The 22,282-nt window shown below is 43.9% G+C and overlaps 1 protein-coding gene across 12 annotated transcripts in view; it reads right to left on the bottom strand.

The window, feature by feature from the left end:
• syne1a (spectrin repeat containing, nuclear envelope 1a) overlaps positions 1 to 22,282 on the bottom strand; it is a 143,321-nt gene that overhangs the window by 39,265 nt on the left and 81,774 nt on the right. For all 12 annotated transcript variants that reach the window (XM_077551888.1, XM_077551889.1, XM_077551886.1 and 9 more), the window contains 25 exons: positions 20,744 to 21,070; positions 19,862 to 20,014; positions 19,616 to 19,783; positions 18,400 to 18,576; positions 17,019 to 17,165; positions 16,818 to 16,943; positions 16,511 to 16,687; positions 15,571 to 15,836; positions 14,536 to 14,692; positions 14,065 to 14,463; positions 10,800 to 12,404; positions 9,850 to 10,175; positions 9,559 to 9,703; positions 9,245 to 9,466; positions 7,975 to 8,267; positions 7,625 to 7,790; positions 7,385 to 7,540; positions 7,142 to 7,294; positions 6,666 to 6,848; positions 6,445 to 6,582; positions 5,904 to 6,089; positions 4,014 to 4,136; positions 3,754 to 3,936; positions 2,954 to 3,097; positions 589 to 798 (listed from right to left, as the gene is read on the bottom strand). In XM_077551888.1, coding sequence (XP_077408014.1) covers positions 589 to 798; positions 2,954 to 3,097; positions 3,754 to 3,936; positions 4,014 to 4,136; positions 5,904 to 6,089; positions 6,445 to 6,582; positions 6,666 to 6,848; positions 7,142 to 7,294; positions 7,385 to 7,540; positions 7,625 to 7,790; positions 7,975 to 8,267; positions 9,245 to 9,466; positions 9,559 to 9,703; positions 9,850 to 10,175; positions 10,800 to 12,404; positions 14,065 to 14,463; positions 14,536 to 14,692; positions 15,571 to 15,836; positions 16,511 to 16,687; positions 16,818 to 16,943; positions 17,019 to 17,165; positions 18,400 to 18,576; positions 19,616 to 19,783; positions 19,862 to 20,014; positions 20,744 to 21,070 — 6,330 coding nt within the window. The remainder of the gene's footprint in view (positions 1 to 588; positions 799 to 2,953; positions 3,098 to 3,753; positions 3,937 to 4,013; positions 4,137 to 5,903; positions 6,090 to 6,444; positions 6,583 to 6,665; positions 6,849 to 7,141; positions 7,295 to 7,384; positions 7,541 to 7,624; positions 7,791 to 7,974; positions 8,268 to 9,244; positions 9,467 to 9,558; positions 9,704 to 9,849; positions 10,176 to 10,799; positions 12,405 to 14,064; positions 14,464 to 14,535; positions 14,693 to 15,570; positions 15,837 to 16,510; positions 16,688 to 16,817; positions 16,944 to 17,018; positions 17,166 to 18,399; positions 18,577 to 19,615; positions 19,784 to 19,861; positions 20,015 to 20,743; positions 21,071 to 22,282) is intronic.

The following is a 22,282-nucleotide window of genomic DNA, read 5'->3' as shown; positions in this document are numbered from 1 at the left end:
TTTTTATAATACATTGTTTGCAAAATATTTTATTAAGTTATACAGTATTTTTAGGTGGAAAAAATTATAATTGAACATTGTTTTTTTTTTTTTAAATGTTACTTCAAAAAGATTCAGTTGGGTATGTGAGAGAAAATATATAGTAAAAAAATATTTAAAATTACTGTCAAAGCTTTTCAAAGCATTTTTCAAAGCAACTATCAAGCTCACAGTTTTATTTATTCAAACAACTACTGCTGTCAAAAACAAGGTTAACAATCTTTTATTATTATCATCTTTTTATAGCACACTTCATAACGATGGCTATACCAGCAGGAATTCGGTGAAATACGTATTTTAATTGTCATTTCTACTTTTTAAAACTTTAATGTCAGGGCCGGGTAAAATTCAGGTATTGTAGATTGAGACTTGAGGTTGACAACACAATATTTGTTGTTTTGATGCACTTTTTCGAAGCACACCAATTTGACACAGACTTTTGCCCAGAACTATTATTGGTTTACGTTTGAGGAACAACTGACCATTTATAAATTGAGATGCCATCACACACAAACACACACACATGCACACGCCCAAAACGCCACTCACCATGACGACAGAGGGGTGCGCAGGAAGCTGCTTGTCGCCGGCACCTCCGGCGCCGGGCATGTCGTCGTCGCTCAGCTCGTCCGAGAGGCCGTCCCCCTCGCTGACCGTCAGCAGCATGGTGGCGTGCTTGGCCTTCACCGTCAGCATCCTGCACTTGGAGTGCAGCGAGGCGATCTGGTCCTGGTAGCCGCGGATCTTCTGAGCCAGCTCCTGTCACAACATAACAGAAAAGCCACCCGCCCCCCCCCGGGGGTCAGCACGGGCTGGATCGCTACTTCCTGGTTAACGAGGCAAAGCTGGCCGCGTTGGCCGCATGCTGAGACGCCGGTGTGTGAGGAGCAAACGCAGCATTCTCCTCCCTTTCCCAACCTCTGGTTTTTGGAGCGTTTGCATAGAAAGACAACAGCTCTGCCTCGCTCTCTCTCTCCTCTGTATCTCTCAGCCAATCAGAGCAGAGAACAGCCGTATGACTCAGAGCGGCGGTCGGGCAAACAGGAAGGATGTTTGGTTGAGAGAGAGAGAGAGAGATTTTAGTTCAAAATTCCTCAGACTCAAATAAAAAGTGCAGGGGGAAAACAGGAAGTGATGTCATCGCATGCCTCCCCCTTTCTTCCCTCCTCTGCTAATCCTCAGGGCAGATTCCTTCTGACAAAAGGGAGCAGAGGCGAGGAGAATGGGAGTGTTTGGAGGAGTGACAAAGATGGTGTCAGGTTTCAGCTGTGGTATGACGAGCGTGAATGGCGGCCCACCCCTCCTCCTCGACCCCGAGCGCCGCAGATGGTCAATGCACATATAATCAGGTCACGTGACTAACTAGGCCAGCGGTAGATGCGAGGCGCTCGGCTTAAGAGGCCAACCGCAGGCATCAGCTCGTCGCGGTGATGGAGGGAAGAGATTTTAGTCGCAAAGAAGGCGAGGCAGGCAAAAGGCTGAAAATAACATCAAATATAAACACACGCTTCCAGGAATCCGAGCCGGCTTTCTGCTTCCCTGCCTCGCGTTTTGAGTCTTCGCAGCGGGGGGGATCAAACTGCCGCATCAATTTCCCAGTGCGCAAAGTTGGACTCGAATACCGCAGTTGAATTGAAGCATTTTAAACACTGCGACGAACAGGAGTCTGGCTGCAGCATCAGATAAAGTAGAAAAATGTGCGGGCCGCCTTTATATGTACACGACATAACATTTTTCACTGCATACCGTGTGTATACTGGTGATTTTTTCAAAACAAGAATTCTCAAAACTCACTATGTAGTGAAAAGCCCCCCAATACCACTTTCACTGATGACACAAAATTAAAAGTTTACCATACCAGGGCGCACAAAAAAAACTCAAGAATCAATGCCCGAAACTTGAAGGGGCAGCGTGTAATAAGTGCCATCTAGTGGTGAACTAATAGAATGCAATGATTTTGACTATGGCGCTTCAGAGAGACCACACTTTGCAAGGCTATCAACAATTGCTACCAATTATTATTTGGAGTGAGCAAGCGAGCTAACAAACAGCCCGGCGAGCAGGGCTAGCGGGTGCGGCGAGCTAGAGTAGCTAGCAAGAACTAGCTGGAGTGGCTAAACAGAATGGCTAGCAAGAACTAGCTGGAGTGGCTAAACAGAATGGCTAGCAAGAACTAGCTGGAGCGGCTAACAAGAGCGGCTGGCGGGAGAAGCTAGCGAAAGCTAGCAAGAGCAAAGCGGAGGGTGACAAGCGGCGGGAGCCCGAATCACGGGACTCGGCGACGACCACCTGCAGGCCCAAGCTGTGGAAGTTAAGCGGCGGTCGACCCTTTGCCCACCAGAGGCGAACTATGTTCACAAATATCCATTGTAGAAAGATGGCGGCGAAACATATCAGCCCCGTTAGGTGCGGTGAGATTAATATTAATTAGCAATTACTAGACCTACGATTATATACAGTATATATATTTAAAAAATATATATTGAAAATAATAGTTTGTTTTTTTAAATTAATGAATTATTAGTTCACCACTAGATGGCGCTAAATAATACACACTGTCCCTTTAACACAAAGTTCGAAAGATCTAAAATTCCTCCACCTTGCTAACTAAATATTACAATACCTTCATAAAGACTAGATCGTGCAAGTGTGGCGAGTGTTTAAATGTACAGCATATTTCCTGTATACACATACTTATAGACTAGAGCAGGAAATCCACTTCCTGTTTGTCTCTTTTTTTTCTTCTAGGTTGATCTGATTTAAAAAACACAACCACAATTCATCGAAAATCTGCATTTGGATGTAATGCAATTTTTCCACCTTGCTTGGGTGAATTTTCTCCTGGCACTGCGACTTCCTCACACATTACCGAAACATGCGTCACTGTTTGCTTGACACAAAGTCACACACTGACCTCATGGTGGTGGATCTGTGCCTGAAGTTCCTGAATGTTGCTGGTGCAGACGGGCCGGTCCTGAATGATACGGTGGGCTTCTTCTATTAACCTCTGCAGGTTCTTCACCTCCAACTCATACTGCTCATACTGCACCACCGCCTCCTGGAAACACGACATTTAAAATAAATAAATAAATAAATAAAACGCCTGTCTGTTAGTTTACACACATGTACTGAAATTATGATTTCATCTCAATTTTCACACCATTTACTTACTGAGGCCTGTTTGGTTGAACACAATGACAAAAAAAAGATGGATACCAGGTTAATTGTACCTTTCGCCATCTAGTGGAAGAACATTTAATTGTTCTGCCTGTCACTATATGGCACTGGCGTAGATAAACAAAGATACAATATTTGTCATAAAAAAAAGAAAGAAGAAATCTTAATGTCTCAGTGATTTTTTGGGGGGACCACATACAAATAAATATCCATAGTTTTATGCTCAAGTTGATTCAATTATCTGTGACGCCGGAGTTGTTTGTCCTCTCCACAGTCTCCAAGGACCCTTCCTCTAATAACTAAGCTTCACGACAATGAGCTTAAAAGGTAAATCAGCCCAGAACCAGAGGATTATACCAGTCTGAACAGGCTCAAAAGTAAACCCAGATATTGTTGACAGACTGCTGGGACTTGATAAAAAAAAAAATAAAAAAATTGGGATAATAATAAAATAATACAGGAGCTTAAATTTAGCTTTCAAACCTTTTAATTTTATTTTTTTATGTAGATGCTGCATGAAGGCTGAGTGCCCTTTACCTGCAGGATGTTGCACTGTTGGATGGTGATGTGCTGCAGCTGGCTGGTTTCCTGCTGCAGGCTCTGTGCCGTGCGGCAGATGGCCAGACCGGCCACAACCTCCTCCGGAAGCCTGAGGGCGCTCTGACACTGCTGCACTGCCGCCACCTGCCGCTTGAAGCCATCCATCTCGGCCAGTAAACGCTGAAGAGGAGGAGTCGGATGCGCATTTTAAATAAATAATTGGACAATCCAATTGTGTTGCCGTGTGTTTTATTTACTTGTCTCTGTGTGAGCTGCTCTCTCAGGCTGAGCCTGTTGAGATCGGGGGATGCCAGGGTGACTTGGACCTTGTCCACCGCGGAGTGGAGGCTCTTAACCTCGGCCTCTAAACGTGAAATGTCCTGAGGATACAAATGGAATGATTGTGATTATCATTAGGATTGATGACAGTTGGGAGCTTGCCATTTCATTGTTGAAAGACATAACCTGTGTGTGTCAAATCTGGGTTTCATTGGGGTCAAATGACTCGACCTTAACAGCTGTGCAGCTCTAAGACCACTTAATAGTGAGGCTTCTGTTTGCTACGGATCATAAAAAGGAGAAAATGGGAAAGGGATCATGTGGTCTGATGAGTCCAGATTGACCCTGTTCCAGGGAAAGATGTAAAATCGACATCATGCATGACTACCGTACAAAACCTACAGGGGGCAGTGTTTGCTTGATCAACCAGGTTTCTCAGTAAAAAATAAAAATAAAAAATTAAGTGAGGCTCGCCAAAATTAGGTCAACTGACAACCACGATATACTAAATGAGCATCAATGAAATATTTTTTTTGCCTGATGGCACAGATATATTCACAAATGTTATCTAATGCTGAAAAATCTGTTTAGGGAGGATGAGAAATAATTTCACCACATGGATGGGAAACTTTACACTTGGTTTGACATCCATTTTATAATTTAACTCAATTGAGTTTTCCACAAAAATTCTATTTTACTGAGACATACCTTTGTCTATTATTTCTAATTGTTGTAGCGCATTCTTAATGCTTGTCAAAAGAAGTGTGTTACTGTGAGTCAAATGAGGCTTGTGTGCATGTCTGCAGTCTTACAACAAACTAAACATGCCACAAGCAAATGTAAACAGTCATCCGAATGGTTGACAGATTTGTGGGACATGACTCACTACATTGCCGCAGGGTTCAACAGATTAATTTAGTCAATAATGAGGATGCAGTACCTACAACCACCACATGGCGGCACTGTTGACATGTTGTCATTTCATTTGTGGGTGAATGATTTTGATTAAAACAGGGATGTGATTTGACCAAAGTGAAATTATCTGAAAATTTAGCCGGGGGTCTGGGGGCCGCTGACACCCAGCTAGGTCCAGGGCAGTGCCGTGGTGGGGGGACAAGGGGGGCGTAGCCCCCCGGAGCTCATGGGTTTTCCGTGTTTTTAAGTACTTTCAATGCACTCACATGACAAAGAAATAGACAAAACAACAGCATAAATTTTCAATGTATATTGAACTATCCCATATAAAATGGCAGTTTTAGTCAACTCAAAATCAGTCACATTCAAAAACATTGGACTGCCTTTGCTTTTAAAAACTATCACTGAGAATATCATCATATCTAACTAATGTGATTACTAAGTTAACACATAAATAATGTTGAAGAGTTCAAAATTTCATGAACAAATAATTGTATCATGACCAAATGAAAAGTAACTCATATTAGAGCATACCACAAATGTCTTTGTTATAGCAGAAGATGTTATCTGTCGGAGTCATGTGCATACACAATGAACTACTAAAAAAAAAAAAAAAAAAATCAGATTTTTTTTTTTTGGGGGGGGAGATAAAAAAAAGCGGAATTCCGCGAATTAGCGGAAAAATCACATCCCTGTTAAAATCAAGAGCTCCTCACGATTGCCCACAAGATGGCACTAATTTACCCTATTCAAAGCATGCAGCACCGTTTTACTTCTATTTTGACTTATATTGGCATGTTGCTCCCCATAATTTTTTTGCAACTTGTTTTGCGGACATCCACACTATCTTATGGCTCATGTGCCCTAATTTGACAACCACGACTTTTAAAGACTTCTTTAGGGTTAAGAGTGGTATCAATTGTGCTGGTTGTGGTGGCCATTCATTTATTTACCTTAACGGCATCCTGCAGACTCTGCAGATGAGTCTTAACTGCCAGCTGCAGCTCCTCAGTGCGCGTGCTGATGTGCTTCACCTGCAGACTCCACCCTTTGGTCGCCAGCACATCCCCCAACTGCGCCTCCCAGTCCGCCAGGGCCTCCAGGTCGCCATGGAGACCTCGACACTCCCTCAGTAACACCTATTAGTGACGCGGGAGCGTACATTACATGAGAGAAAGGGAGGAGACTTCTCGGGCTGTCAAATGGTGCTAATTAAGGGTGCTCGGCTCGGGCTGACATTCAGCGAGAAGTGAAAATAAGCGACTCTAATTAGCTGCACATTTGTGCCAGGTTATATTAAAATAAGATGAAGTCTTTTGTTGTTTTGGCAAAAAGATTAGAGGTTTCAATTAGAATCAAAATCAGAATGCAGTAAAAATAGGATTTATTTTTTTTTTAGGTGGTTGGTAATAGATCAAAGATTTCAGGTTAGAAAATTATAGAAAAGCTGTAATGGCATGCAATAAAAAAAATAATGTAGTCGTCAAGACTCACCTGATACGCTCGAATTTGCTCTTGTAGTTGTGATATCGGACTCCAGACGATGTCACCTGAGAGCAGAGTCTCCGCTTTTTCGGCCCAACTCAAAATAAATTCCTTCACACTTTGATATTCCGCCATCTGCTTCTCTGCCTGTTCAGGGTTATAAGAACACCAAAGACAATTATCTTTACTACCCCACATTCACAGTTCAGCATTCAGCTTCAAGCACGGACCTTTTTGAGTCTATTGCTTCTGTCCTGAACCTGCTGCGTAGCATGACGCAGCGCTTCGGCCATTTTGGCCACGACGTCGCCCAGCTGCTTGCACAGCAGCGGGTTCTGCTCGCCGAACTCCTGCACGGCCGCCGTCAGCTCGGCCAGGGTGTGAGCGCAGCACTCGCACTCCTCACGGAGGATCTGAGGAGGAACCGGGATTTGTTCGGTGGTCGCAAAAATGGAGGCAAACTGGAATACAGGTGGCGCCTTGAGATATGAGCTTCATGGCCACGCTTGTATCTCAAAACACTTCAGCAGAAAAAGGGAACAGCTGAATTTGTGAAGAGTGAATATACAAAGTGGATCACAGTTGGGGGCAAAATCCACTTTGTGCTCTTCCAACTTTTGACACTCATTAACCTTAACATCTGCTGAATAGATCATTTAACGAGGGTTAATTGCTTACTAATTATTCAATCAGTCAGGTTGATTACCACGTTCTCCTCTTTGGCCTCCTCCAGACTGGCGCCCTTGATTTCAAATCTCAACGTGATGGTCTTCAGCTTGGCCTCCATGTCCTTCAATCTGCAGCTGAAGTCCTCCTTCACGTCCCGGGTCTGCTGCACCTCCCGTTCTCTGGCTTGGACCTGGACCACATGGCATAAACACCAACGTTAACAAATGAAGGAATAATGACATTTTACTTCAATAAATTGAGGGGGAAAATGGGTGCTCACCTGGTCTTCAGCAGAACCCAGAGCCAGGGTCACCTCAGCCAGCTGCATGCTGAGCTCCGACGGCAGACCCGCCTGCAGGTCGTGGTACTTGGACTGCTGCATCTCCGCCATGCGCTCCACGCTCTGCCGTCTGCTGATGACGCCGCCGTGCGCCGTCTGGCGCCAATGCACAAATGGGGAGTGAAACGCTTGGCCTGATGCAGGAATGATGCGTTCAAAATCGTGGGCATTTGGACGCACCTCCAGTTCTTGCAACAGCGTGTCGAGGTCGGCGGTGGGACTCAGGAGCAAGCCTCGAGTGTCTTGAATCCAACCTTTGACCAAGCCCAGCTGCCGCTCCACCTCCTCTCGCTCTCTCAACTCCTGTTGCACCTGCACCCTGCTTGCTCGAACCTGAGACACAAGGCTTGAAAAGACAACATTTTCAAGTCAAATTAAGTTCATTTGTATCCCTGTGTAAAAAAAAAAAGTCAACATATGTGTGGTGGACTAAACCAACAGTTAAATCTTAGAACAACTACAACAATAATAATAATTAATAAATACATATCCAACTACCAAAAAAAACAACATTTCGAAGCATCACCCACCTTTCATACTGTTCCTGCAAGTGTTTGATCTCTTGCTGTATTCCCTGGTGGCCATTGTCCGTCTTACTCTGCAAATTATCTTCCTCCTCCTCCTCCTCTTCCTCGACTCCTCTAAGGCTGCAGATGTGCTGCCCAAGCAGAGCCAGGATGGACTGCTCCCTTTCCACCTCCAGGGCGAAGGAGTCATGGTACTCCAGGAGGGTCTGGAGGGCCGCCCTGGTGGCCGCCTTCTCCACGGTGCTGTCCGGGATGCGGCCGTGGAGGTCCGCCGAGACGGAGCGCACCTTATCCATCTAAGGACCAGATAAAACACATATAAGCTTCATGCTATTTTTATTTTTTTTTGTAACACTAAATGTTGCAGATCAAGCCCCTTTTCTCAAAGACAATACAAGCAAATACAAAATACAGTTCGTAAATGATGATTTTTGCTTTTTCCTGTGTGTGGGGAAAAAAGTAATTGAGATGCTGTTGTATGATTTTAGATGGTCAGTTCATTAGTGATGGGAAAATGAAGCTTCATGAAGCACTTGCGATACTTTTTGACTCCTCAAGATGGCACTCATGATTCAAAGATGCAACGCAAATGTGATCAATTTTTATTGCACTTGCCTTTATTTTTAAACCAAGAGCACCATCTAGAGGAGTCAAAAAGTATCGCAAATGCTTCATGAAGCTTCATTTTGCCATCACTACAGTTCATACTCAAAAACCCTCCAATTTGACTTAAAAATAAATCTGTGTAGAAAAGTGTTACAAAAAATCCTCTACAGGGATATGAAAGCTTGATTTCAGTTATGATAGTCAAGAGTGGCGCAATTCGTTTAGTGAGAAATTTAACGGCTGAACTCGAGCGCAAGCAATGACATCATGACAAATTCAAACAAAGAGCCCATAGAAAAGCGAGGGACGACAGGAAAGTGCCACATGTCAGGAAGTAGCCGTCTCCTCATTTTGACCTCATTTCCCTTTTCGGCGTAGCGCTTTGTGGGAATTCTTCACAGCTGACGCTTTCATGCTCAAAATAGCAGGGAGAGGCCGCATGATACGCGTTGTGGCCCGGAGCCTGGAGTTACATAACAGACCTGCAACTGGTTTTTGAGATGTCTGACCCAAATCGGACAAGAAGAGCAAGTTAAGCACTACTTGTCAGCTGCAAATTGGGACTCGGGTTTCGATGGCTGTTAAATGTTTTTTTTTTCTCCCATTGCTTCATATGCTTCAACGTCAGCTGTATTTTCCCAACAATTTTATCCAGCGACTGTCAAACCTTCTCTGTGAAGTTCCTCCATTCCCGCACAGCATCCTCCAGCGCCCTCTCCTGTGCTCTAGCCACGGCACGGAGCCGACTGCCGCGTTGCCATAGCGACGAGAGCGAGCGAGCGACGACGACGACCGCGTCGGACTTGGCGAGGAGCCGCCCCAACTCGGCCGCCTTCTCCTTCAGAGCGTTGACGGCTAACTCCTGCAGGTTGGCCCGAGTCACCAGAGACTGCGGAAAAGAAATGAAAACAACAAAAAGCAGCTTGCTTTTACGAGTGTGAGCGATAAACGCTTAATATCTCTTAAATGCGTGTCTCCCACCTTGTATTTGTCACACTTGTCTGCAGCCTGCTGGAGACTGTCGGCTTTAGCCGTGGCGAAGGCGGCCATCTTGCTCTCGGTGTCGTTCATCTGTTCGACGAGCCTCTCTCTCTCGTGTTGGAACGAGGCCCAGAGAGAAGCACATCTAAAAAAAAAAATAATACTGTCTTAAGTAAATTTGTCGACCATAAAATTTGCGTATGTGACTTGCTTCTTTTGCAAAAAATAATCAAGCTGAATTTTGATTGACAGTAGTTTAATTATGGGTGCAATAGAAAATAAATGGAGCACCTTTCATGAACTTCTCTGCAGGCCTCCATCTGCTGTCTGATTTCCGTGCTCCTCACTTGGGTGGCTTCAACTTCTCCCCTGAGTTTGCTCATCACCTGAGTGTCCACAATTGCCCCCCGGGTCCTCATCTCCTCTAACACAGTTGTAAGGTTCTTCTCCTGGGTGTTGATTTCTTCCAGCTTCAGTAGCCAGTCTGCGTGGTGCTCAAGTTCCACGCCTTCAGTTGGATGCTGGAGGAAATCAGCGGCACAATCCAGACATTTCTGCATGGACTGCAGTGATGAGTGATGCCGCTGGGCCAGACTGACAGCTTGATCCAAAGTTACCTACAATAAGCAGAACATGGTTGAATAACATAATAATAATAATAATAATAAGTGTGATTTTATTTTGTAGTAGCCAGTAATGTAGATGTTAGGGCAAATGTATTGGAGTAAGAGTATAGGATGTTATTACGGAAATGTAAGAAAGGCCTTTTCACACTGCGCTTAGGTAATGTGATGCATCCTCGGAATGACAAATGTACAATTTGAGAGTGGTGGCAGTGTGACGTCAGAAGGCTCATCCAATAGGAAGAGGGTCTGGCGAAGTGGTTTCGGAGCGCTAATGAGAGGGAAATCCTCCTCGTTACTTCAAGGTAGATTACAGGTGCGGTGGTCCTTAGGTAGTCAACAGCAAAAAAACGAAGGTCAGCAGTGAGGAAATAGAACCAAGTGCATTGTGAAAAGGCCTTGAAAGTAAAAGTTGGCAGAAGTTTTAGTTCGAGGTTTCTTATTTTGAGGGAAATTTTCCTTGTCCAATACTTTTTCATGCAGGGTTGACTTTGTTTCTAAATGCAAAAAAAAAAAAAAAGATGTACAAATATAACAAATGTTGTAAACTATTGGTGGTGTTCCACAAGGCTCGATGATTGGTCCACAGATTTTTACATTATACATTATTTGACTTACCTGTTTGTTGCTAATTTCCTTTTGGACTTCAGCTCCAAGTGTCCTCATCTCCTTCAGTTTCTCCTCCACATACACCGGAATAGTTTCCTTCCTACTGTGAAACCTTTCCTCCTCTCGACGAAACAAGGCATCCGTTACCCTCAATCTACTCTCCACTTCCTCTTCCGTGATTCTCACTTTCCGCACTTTCTCCTGCACCTTCTCAACTTTGGTTTCTGTTAAGGTCAGAGGTTCCCTCAGAAATTCTTTCATCGCGATCAGCCATTTTGACATCTTTTCCATCTCCCTGATGAAGTCTTCGCATCGCGTGACGTCATTTCGGCTTTCTTCAACACAGCGTTTCACATCTGACCGTAAAGATTGCAGCGATTCACGGCGGGCTGTCATTTCCTGCAAGGCGGCGGGGTCAAAGTTCAAGCCGAGACCGTCGATTTGTTGGCTACATTCTTTGGCCTGTGAGGAAATACCATCCAGACATTCAAGTAAAGCGTAAAGAGATGCAATTTTATCTGTAACATTCATTTGTTTGTCCGACTTGAGCGTAATCAGATTGTCTTTGGCGGACTTAAGTTGCTGGTCAAAGCTGTTCAGTAGTCTGTTATGTACCACTAATGTTTTAAAGGCCACATCCAAATGTTTAAGTGTCTTATTAGTTCCACTTTTCAACATACTGTGAAGATGGACCAGCTGACGCGTTTCCTCTGCTCTGTACGAGTGGCCCAAACAGAGAAAGGCCTCATTTTTACCATGAACTTCTCTTACTGCACTGCTGATTTGCATCAAATTGTCACCCATTTTACGATAGTCATTCACTAAGCAAGCAAGCTCCTCTTCACTTGTACTGATAGTCTTCTTCTCCAGATTGTCAAACTGCTCGTGAAGTCTCTCCACGGTGCTCTGAGTCACTTCAAAAAAAGTGCAGAATTCCTTCCTGTCCAGGATGATTTGCTGGAGTCTGTCTTTTTTCTCTTTGGCGAGAGCCAGGATGCTGTTGTACTGTTGCGGGAGGGCGTTGAGCCGCTCGTCCAGGTAGCAGTGGTCGATCTCGTTGAGCGTGGGAAGGATCTCCTGGCCGATCCTCTGCACGATCAGAAGGAGGTTCTCGTTCTCCGACGCTTGTTCCAGGACTTTTTGAAAGGTGGACAGATGCCGTTGCAGTTCCGAGCCGTCCTCAATGTCGCCGAGGTTGATTTCGGGGAAGGTGATGGCTTCCGCTTGTCTGAGCCACTGACAAGTCTTGTTCAGGTCAACCTGGAAGTACTTCCTGGATGTCAAGGCTTTTTCCAAGATTGTGACACGCTGGCTGGTTCTCTGGAGGGCCGTTTCGAACACCGCCTGCAGCTCCTGGAGTTTTGCCAGGGTTTCTCCTCGCTCTTTGTCTGTAGCGTCCCTCTCCAGCTCCCGACCTTGAACCCAGAGAAACGCCAGCTCCCTCTGGTAGGCTCGAAGGCCGCTCTGGATGCTCCGACACGCCGCCGCCTCTTTCGCAAGGTCTTCCGGGAGGAGCGCAATGTGGTCATCTATCAGGGCCTTGCTCTCTTGGTGTTCTATCCATGACTGCGCTCGACCAAGACCCTGAAGGAACTGAGTCCTTTCTGTGAAGGCCTGGAGAAAAATCAGAGTTCAGAGTCCGGTTATTCTACAATGACAAAGACTAAATGGTTTTAGCGTCACCATTCTCAAACAAATTCCTACAATTTGAACTACATCAATCAGTGCAGGCGAATTTGCTGATCCTGTATGTAAAAATAGTAGTCGCTTGAAGATGCTAATTTTGTTGGTCTGTCAATAGCTGTTCACAATATATGTTAGCATTAAGCTAGTATATTTAGTGTCAATATAGTTTGGTGAACATTTGGGTGTTTTAATATACAATTTTTCATTCTTTTTTTTCCTTTTTTTTTTTTTGCACGTGATACTGATCCTGTATGTAAAGGCAGCAGTCGCTTGAAGATGCTAATTTTGTTAGCCTGTCTATGGCCTTTCTCAATATATGCTAGCATTAAGCTAGTATACTTAAGTGTCAATATAGTTTGGTAAACATTTGGGTGTTTTAATATACAATTTTTCATTCTTTTTTTCCGCCATGTGATACTGATCCTGTATGTAAAGGTAGCAGTCGCTTGAAGATGCTAATTTTGTTGGCCTGTTTATAGCTGTTCACAACATATGTTAGCATTAAGCTAGTATATTTAGTGTCAATATAGTTTGGTGAACATTTGGGTGTTTTAATATACAATTTTTTATTCTTTTTTTCCCTTTTTTTTTTTTTTGCACGTGATACTGATCCTGTATGTAAAGGCAGCAGTCGCTTGAAAATGCTAATTTTGTTAGCTTGTCTATGGCGTTTTCTCAATATATGTTACCATTAAGCTAGTATACTTTAGTGTCATTATAGTTTGGTGAACATTTGGGTGTTTTAATATACCATTTTTCATTCTTCTTTTTGTTTTTGCACGTGATACTGATCCTGTATGTAAAGGCAGCAGTCGCTTGAAGATGCTAATTTTGTTCGCCTGTCTATAGCCGTTCACAATATAAGTTAGCATTAAGCTAGTATATTTAGTGTCAATATGGTTTGGTGAACATTTGGGTGTTTTAATATACCATTTTTCATTCTTCTTTTTGTTTTTGCACGTGATACTGATCCTGTATGTAAAGGTAGCAGTCGCTTGAAAATGCTAATTTTGTTAGCCTGTCTATGGCCTTTCTCAATATATGTTACCATTAAGCTAGTATACTTTAGTGTCATTATAGTTTGGTGAACATTTGGGTGTTTTAATATACAATTTTTCATTCTTTTTTTTGCACGTGATACTGATCCTGTATGTAAAGGCAGCAGTCGCTTGAAAATGCTAATTTTGTTAACCTGTCGTCTATTGCCTTTCTCAATATATGTTAGCATTAAGCTAGTATACCTAAGTGTCATTAAATAGTTTGGTGAACATTTTCGTTTTTAAATCTTTTTTTTGTTCTCTCGTTTTCTGTGTCAGTTTTAGAGTAAACGAACATATGAGAGCAAGCACGCCTTGCATCTTATTTGGAGATATGTGAATGCGAGAGTCTGTTACACAAACAATAAGTTATTTTAGGATTATAGTTTGTGGTATATTTACAGTTGAAACTGGACCAATTCTAAACATTTAGTACAGCAGGTTGAGTACATGAATAATTAGTTGGCACGTTTTTGGTGTGCTGTAGGTGTGGAATATAATTAACTTTTTTTTTTTTAAATGGTAACTAACACAGATTTCCATCTGTTTACCTTGCTGAGGTACTTCCTCCTTTGGGTCACCCGAGCCTCCAACGCCTCCACTTCAGTCTGGGCTTGTTGGACAAGCTCCTGCAGGCATTTCCTCTCACTCAGCCCCAGCCCGGACGCCACGGCCTGCGCCTCGCTCACCGCTCGAGCGAGCAGCTGCTGTCGAGCCTCCAGCTCCACGCACACGCTCAGGTGGTCGAACAGGAAACTCTGGGCCAGGTCGGGAGGCGGGCTGGTCTTCAGCGCTGAGGTGAACGCGGGCCGTTGCTCTTCCACCCACTCGCGGGCGTCCCTCAGCTGGGTTTCCACCCGTGTCAGATCGTCGAGAGATTGCGAGGAGTCTTGGATCTTCTGCTGGATGAGAGACTCGAGCTGGGCCCAGCGCTGCTCTAGATGACCCACCTACAGAAGAAGGTGAACCGATCATGATTAGCTAAATTTGAAAGACTTCTTATCTCACTGGAGTAATCTTACCTGTTGTTTGACCAGTTCCTTGTCCAGCAGGCTTAATTGAGGCAGGATGGCTTGTTTCTGCTCGCGGAGATCTTCCAGTGTTGCACGTTGCTCCACGAGATCGCTGGACAACTTTCTCAGAGCTTCTAAATGTTCCCTTGTACTTTCAGTGTCGGCCCTGTGCACAAACGGAAGCAGTGATTAGCACAGAGGTTATCAAACTGTTGGGGGGGTCCATGAAATAATGCATAATAAATTGACATATGAATGTAAAAAGTTCACACCTAAATATGGGAAAAAGCGCATCAAAAGAAAAGAATAAAACAATGACTCCTCTCTAGCTTTAACCAAATTAAAAGCTGTAATATAGTAAAACAATTTAAACAAAAAAAAGTGTTAGACAATCTTTTCTAATTAAACATTGCCTTTAATATCATCATTTTTAACTTTATATTGGAAAATTTTATTTCATTCTTGTATGATTATAACTTTCTATCCTGACAAAACACATCTTTGTCCTTGTAAAGATCACAATTTTTTTTTATAATGGTACAACTTTTATCTAAAAAAAAAAAAAAAAAACATCCTTTGTTGTCACTTTTTCATTCAAAGAAGCCAACTTTTTAATTCCTATGGCATTTAGGGCTACACATTTATTCATATTTTATAACTCTTTGACTGCCAGACGTTTTCAGAAAATGGATGCCGTGGGTGCCAGCCGATTTAAGCATTTTGACTGATCTTTCAAGGTCCACAGAAATTTATGTGTTTGGACTATGGAAACACACATACTACCAAATGAAAGATTGCACTCTCATCTTTCATCAGAAAAAAAAGTTTGTTTCTACCTTATTCCGTTTTTCAGTAATCAACAATAGAAAATGGTTAGTTTCACCTCTGTTTTGAAACAAACGTCTTTTAACGTCTTTGGCACTCCTCCCTAGGATTTTACTAAACGTTATTTAACGTTTTTGGCAGTCAAAGAGTTAATTGACTCTTGGTTTAGTAATGTTTACTACATTAGAGTTAGTAAAACGCAACAATGGTGGTTGATACCTGGCGAGGTAGTCCCACTCCCTGGACACTTGATGGAAAAGCTCCTCGACGGCGGCCACGCTGTCTTGGTACTCGCCGCTGCGCTGCATGTCCTCCCCTCGCTCCGCCTCCAGCTCCTCGGCACGCTGGCCCATCTCGATCCAGATCCTGCGCAGCCTTCTCGCGTCCTCCATGTCGGCGGAGTCCTGCCCGTCCGTCAGCCTATCGATGGCCTCGTTCAAGCGGCTCACCTCGGACTGCCTCTCCCTCACTTGCTGGAGGAACTCCTGGGAAAGTTTCGATTGTGAATGTTTTTTTTCATAGTTATGGTCGAGAGCAGGGGTGCTCAAGTTCGGTCCTCGAGAGACCCTATCCAGCCTGTTTTCCATGTTTCTCTCCACTAACGCACCTGATTCATGATCAGGATCGTTATCAGGCTTCTGCAAAGCTTGCTGATTAGCTGATCGTTAGAGTCAGCTGTGCTGCAGGAGGGAAACATGGAAAACAGGCTGGATAGGGACTCTCGAGGACCGAACTTGAGCACCCCTGGCCTAGAGGTTGTTTTTTTCCCCATACAAACATTTAATGGAATTATCGCATCTCTTTATCAGGATTTCATTGCCACCGTAGGAACAAAACTTTGTCGTGAATTGAGGAACCCCTGAAGCGATATATTGGTGGCGTTCCACAAGGCTCAATAGTTGGTCCATAGATTTTTTTTTTTTAAATATATATTTCCAAATAAATGTCACAATTACAATTATAGTAGATAACTAGTAGGGGTTCTGCAAGGCTCACTACTCAGTCCACATATTTTTACACTACTGTATATGCTACAAAAATGTCAAAATTAGTCAAAAGCCTGTTCTGTAGGTGGCAACAATGTTCACCACCTTCCATTAACAAGAACTTTCACATTGTAAATAATGCATTGAAAGAATCCACACACTCAAATACACACCTGTGCTTTGTCCAGCTGGTTCTGTGCAATTCTGGGTTCAAGTTCTGCGGGACACCTGATCAGGTTCTCAAGTTGCTGCTCAGTCTCTCTAAGTCGCACCTCCAATTCCGCTTTGCGCTCTTCGACGCCCCTCCAGCTCTCTGCGACCTCCTCGCAGAGGAGCATGCGCTCCTCCAGCTAGAAAAAAAACAGACATTCAAGGAATCTTGTCTTGCCAAAATCAGTCAGGTTTAGGCTCTCATGGGAAAGAATATTTTCTGATGTAGCCTTAACTGCAAAACACTGCTGTGATTTGAAGGCCACTAACCTGGAGTTTGACTTGCTGGACGGCCGTGGCCACCTCCTGCACCGGAAGAAGTGATAGGTCGCAGGAGGAGCACACGAGCTGGAGGTAAGTACTGGCCTGCTCCTGGAGGGCCCGCTCCTGCTTCACCTGGCAAACAAAGTGACTGTCTTAGAGAGACTTCATTCATTAATTGATACATCAATCAAGAGATATGTCACTAACCTGCTGTAGCGCCTCCTCCAGGCCAAGAGGTGTCAGTGCAGGAGGTTCTGGCTCCCGGGAGGCGGACGTCAGCCAAGTCTTGCACTGCTGCAAGGTGTCTTGGAGACTTACATGTCTCTGTAGCTCATGGTCCAGGCTCTGGTATACCTAGAAACCATTTCACAAGGTATTAAAAAAATTTTATGTACTTTGATGTGTAGCTAGCATGTTAACCTAATTGTTATCATCCTGCTTCCTTCCACTTCCCCAAAAATCTTGTCTTTATAAATTTTTCCATAGGTGGCAATATGATTGGCTGTGCTGACAACCCAATTCACAAGGTCTGTTATGATGTCGTATAAAAGGATGAGTTGGCAATTTCAACAACATCACTTTTTGCCATTTGTCAAAACTAAGTTAAAAGCTGACATTTGCACATAAGTTAAAAAAAAAAATGAAAGTGAGTGATAAAGACGTGAAAAGAACGTTGTGCAGTATCGTATTTGACAGGTGTTGAATGTGGAGGCGTCCATATCCTCCGAAACAGCCGTATCTGATTGACAATGTTAATACGGGGAGTCTCAAAGAAAGAAAGGGGGAGGAGAGAAGGGATGTATTGGCATATTGCCTGGAGGTTTTTTTTGGCAAAGGCTCCAAAGCTGGCATGGTGGCAAAGTGGCAGGCAGGATATTAAGAGCTTACGTCGGGAACGCCTTTGGCAGATAAGACGTTTGGGGGGGGGTTACAAATTGAGGAGAAGCCAGCAGTGGCTGGATCACACAATGCCAGATTGGCGTTGAAAAAAAAAAAAAAAAAAGATGGTTGGTGGTGTCTAGGGAGGTCAGTAATGATGACAGAGCGGAAGATGCCAAAATGGCAGAGCGGATCTGGATTAGAGGGCCGTGGAAGAGTGGCCGTCATTTGGCGCAGGCATGAAAACCGCGGAGTTGACAGGGGATATGCGGAGATTAATATGGCCAGATTGAGTTAGCGCCCTTGGCTGCGTGGCCTCATCTCAGCGCGGTTGCTGTCAGGCGCCGCCGTGCCCTCCGTGCTGGCGGCGAAGGAGTGTCGTCGAGAGACGGTTTAGTTGTCACATTGGGTTAGGATTAAGTGCTTGTTTTGGCGGCTGTACTGAATGACACTGATGTTAACGGAGTGTGACTGTGCATACGTGGCCTTATTTGGCATGAACAGACGACATACAAAGTCCACACATCCCTATTTAAATGCCATTTTTTTGTGATGAAAAATAGGTACTATAATTTTTTATAAATCTTCTTGAGAGGGGATATGAAATGTGCACTGTTTTACTATGTGGAATGAATACTGTAAAAAAACAAAGGTCACGTATATACAATCTATTTGTTTTGCTTTAAAGCCCTCCCCGCGGCTTACTCACCCTCTGCGCCGTGCTGCAGATGGCAGAGTAGCTGTCTGTGGTGCCTTGCTGGTGCGCGTACACCTGCTGTCTCAGCCGACTCTGCGCGCGCTCGTCGCAGCCCTGCACCAGGTGGTCGCCGCGCTGCTTCAAGCCTGCCAAGCGATCCTCAAAGCCCGCTATCTCCTCCATGATGGCCTGCGGAGGGACAGAAGGAGACGTCGGGTAGCGGCGGGGGCTAGCGTGGCAGGTCACGACAGACGCATGAGGTGGTCTTGCAGGCTATTTTATTGTTTTGGTGATTTTTTTTCACATTTTTATTTATTGTTATTATATTTATTTATTTAGTGGGCGGGCTTGAGGGGGATCTGTGACTTACAGGTTTCATTTATTCAGTTTCAGAAAGTGCACAATAGTGAACCGTGAATATGCGGGGGATTACTGTAAATTGATTAAACCCTGGAGAACCCACGGGGTCAAATTTGGCCCCTATAAATTCTGCTACTCAAATAACAAAGACCTCTTTTTTTTTTCCCAGCAGTGATTTTGTCCCTGTGTTCTTGTTTCCATTGGCCAAAGTGTGTTTGTACATTCAAAATCCAGTTCTAAAATGCAACAAATAAAACAAAAAAATTATATTGTTAATTGTTTTATATTTATTTATTTAGTGGGCGAGCTTGAGTGGGATCTGTGACTTACAGGTTTTATTTATTCAGTTTCAGAAAGCGCACAATAGTGAACCGTGAATATGCGGGGGATTACTGTAAATTGATTAAACCCTGGAGAACCCACGGGGTCAAATTTGACCCCTATAAATTCTGCTACTCAAATAACAAAGACCTCTTTTTTTTTTTCCCAGCAGTGATTTTGTCCCTGTGTTCTTGTTTCCATTGGCCAAAGTGTGTTTGTACATTAAAAATCCAGTTCTAAAATGCAACAAATAAAACAAAAAAATATATATTGTTCAATGTAGCTGTGTATTTGATTGATTATTTTCTTAAATTCTAAATAGTTTACTGACAGTTTTTGTTAGTCTGATTTTTCGAAATGATACCCCTAAATCCCAAAAGGGTCAAATTTCGCCCTAATCCTAAATTAGGGAATAAAGGGTTAAAATTGAAAAAACATATATTTTGGTGTTCAGTGATTTTTTAGCAGTCATTTAATGTATAATTCATAATTTTCCAAAGAAGAAAAAGGTTCTTGGGTTCTCCAGGGTTAAAGTCCTGGTGGTCACCTTGTGCCTGGCTATTTGTTGAGTGGCCGCCTCCAAGCTGCGGCTCACGCCGGGGTCGGGGGTCACCATCCTGCTGGACATCTGCAGCAACCAGCGCTCGGCCTCCTGGAGCTCGTTGTGGTACGTTTCCTGCTCCTTCACCTGGCCCTCCAGGTGCGCCACGTGAGCCTAAGAGGCAACATGGCAAAATCGACAAGTCAAGCTGTGAATATGTCATATTTAATGCAGTTTCATTCTTTTCTATACCGTGGCCATGTTACAGAGGTCCGTGTAGTCCTTTTGCAATCTGTTCATTTTGTCTCGGACTGAGGGGAAATGGACGGATGCCAGCAGAGCGTCGCCTTTCTCCACCACCGACCTGATGGAGCCGTCGTGGGACTGAACCATCTGCAGCAGAGCCTGGAGGGAAAACAAAACAGTGAATAGTTTTTTTTTAACACAGAGAAGCCCAAAAAGTGAGATATTGTCTGTTTTCAAACAGCAGCATGAGAAATCACAATCAGATAAATGTGTGATGACATAAGCTCAACCATACTCACTTTTGTGACATTACAGTATTTACTCTCCGTGATGTGTGCGCACTCACGGCCAACAACAAGGCGCTCTAAAACCACTCTAAAGCCTCACTCCATGCTCCGAGTGTCAGGTCAGACTTAATATTAAATAAACAAATGCATAGCGCTATTCTGCTTACCACTGCGTGACATGCACACACTCGCAGCAGACAATGAGGCACTGTACTACAATTGTTAGCTAACTTCGCATAGCAGTTATGCCGGATAATTGCTGAATTTCAAAGGTGCTCAGCTTCTTTTATAGTAAAGGAGGGGCAAGAGCCCAGTGACACACTTGGACCCAGTTTTAGCCCCGCTCCCCCCAAAAAATCAGGAAAACTGAAATTGTGAAAAACAGTTCATTGCTAAATCGCCACAATGTAGTGCAGTTTTCAGTCTTCACCTTTCCAGCAATTTTCTTAAAACATGTATAATGTATTTAGCTCAATTCACTGCCACTCCAGTTAAAATAGAACTTTGACGACTAAAGTCGTCAATGGCAGTGAATGAGTCAAAAACAAATCTTACAATTGATTTTCCAGCAAGAAATCAAAATAAAAATCAGCCATTTCACCTTGTACTTGGCAAGCTGTGCCCTGCGTTGGTAAAGCTCAGCCTTGGGCTCCGGCGGCGAGCGCAGCAAAGTCTTCGTCTCCACCAACCAGCGGGCCTGAGCCTTATAGCGCTCCTGGAACTCCTTAGCCAGCAGCGAGGCGCGCTCCAGGAAGCTGTGCTCGGTTCTCAACCAGCCCGCCAGCTCCTCCAGCTGGGAAAGACGCGCCTCCACTTCCACTCCCAGGCTCTCAGCTCCGGCCTCGTTCAGGAAGTTGGCAGCCTGCTCGGCCCTCTCCCTCAGCGACTTCAGGAAGCTGTGGCCGTGATGGAGATCTGATTGTAGACTCTGGGTGGGGAAACAGGAGTTCAGAACTTTCAGAAAGAGATTTGTGTGGTTCTTGCACATTTCTTTTTGCCTTCAATCGAGCCACTGTTTGTTTTGACGTCTTTTAATCATTTTTTTGCCATTTCAGCGCCATTCTTTCCCTCAGATTAAATCTCAGAGGGTGAGAGGAAATATTGCAGGACTTTTGAAGTTGCCATTGAAAAATCTCTCTGTCCTTCACCATGTGGCAGCGATTGAAGGGCTTTGTAGCCTTCAGATAGGTCGACACCTGCACGGCGAGGAGATGTGAAGGTGCCCGGGAGGTCGTGTGTGTGGAGGAAGAGCGGTGAATAATATAGAAGGAGGAGCCAATTATAAGAGGCCTTAACAGGAAGAAGGGCCTGCAGGGGTTTCCGGGGTAACGGCAGCACAAGCTCGATGGGGCGCCATCTAGCTTTCATCATGGCTCTATTACTGCTGGAGTGGAAGCTCTGCTGTACGAGATATCTCCAGCGATTTTATGTTAACGATGTGATGTGCCTGCCTGCACACGTCCGCGTTTGCGTCTGACCGAGACGCCCCCCCCCCCTTCTTTCCAGTGACCTTCCTGTGCTCTTTCTATTCTGCCTTAATAAGACAACAAAAACATGGTTTGCTTTAATAAGACCTGAACTCAAAACAAGAAACAAGAGCATAATTGTTGCCATTTGAGGTTGATTCAGCCCACCTGTGTCATATAACGCAGACTCCACATTCCCCCTTCTAACCTGCCATCGTGTGTGCGCGCAGCCCGCCCGCACATTTCTTAGTCCATATGGTGCGTTTAGGATCCATGCTGATTCATTAACGGTTGATAAAGTAGCAGACATTACAGTCTGCTGAACGTTATTTATGAGGCCCTGCACACTGGGTGCCCTTTAGGCTGTTAAACACTCCTCCATCATGCTAATATTAATTATTCAAAGTATACTTGTTTGTGTGTCAACATTTGACTGCAGTCACCATAATCCATCACCTGCATTGTTACATTCATTATTAAAAATATGTACGGTAAGGCATACTGACATGGATTAAATTTTTTATTTTTTTTTGCAGTTCCTGGAAAAATTTTACTTGTCATTAATAATTATAAATTAATACAAATAAAATATTGGATAGGGTTTAATATAACAAATGAAAAAAATGTGTACTTAAAAAAATATATATATATATATATATATTTATATTTGGATA

Source organism: Vanacampus margaritifer, chromosome 19 (assembly GCF_051991255.1).
Source record: "Vanacampus margaritifer isolate UIUO_Vmar chromosome 19, RoL_Vmar_1.0, whole genome shotgun sequence".
In the NCBI taxonomy this organism is placed as follows: Eukaryota; Metazoa; Chordata; class Actinopteri; order Syngnathiformes; family Syngnathidae; genus Vanacampus; species Vanacampus margaritifer.
Note: the sequence above shows the minus strand (reverse complement) of the source record. Positions and strands in the feature narration are given on the sequence as shown.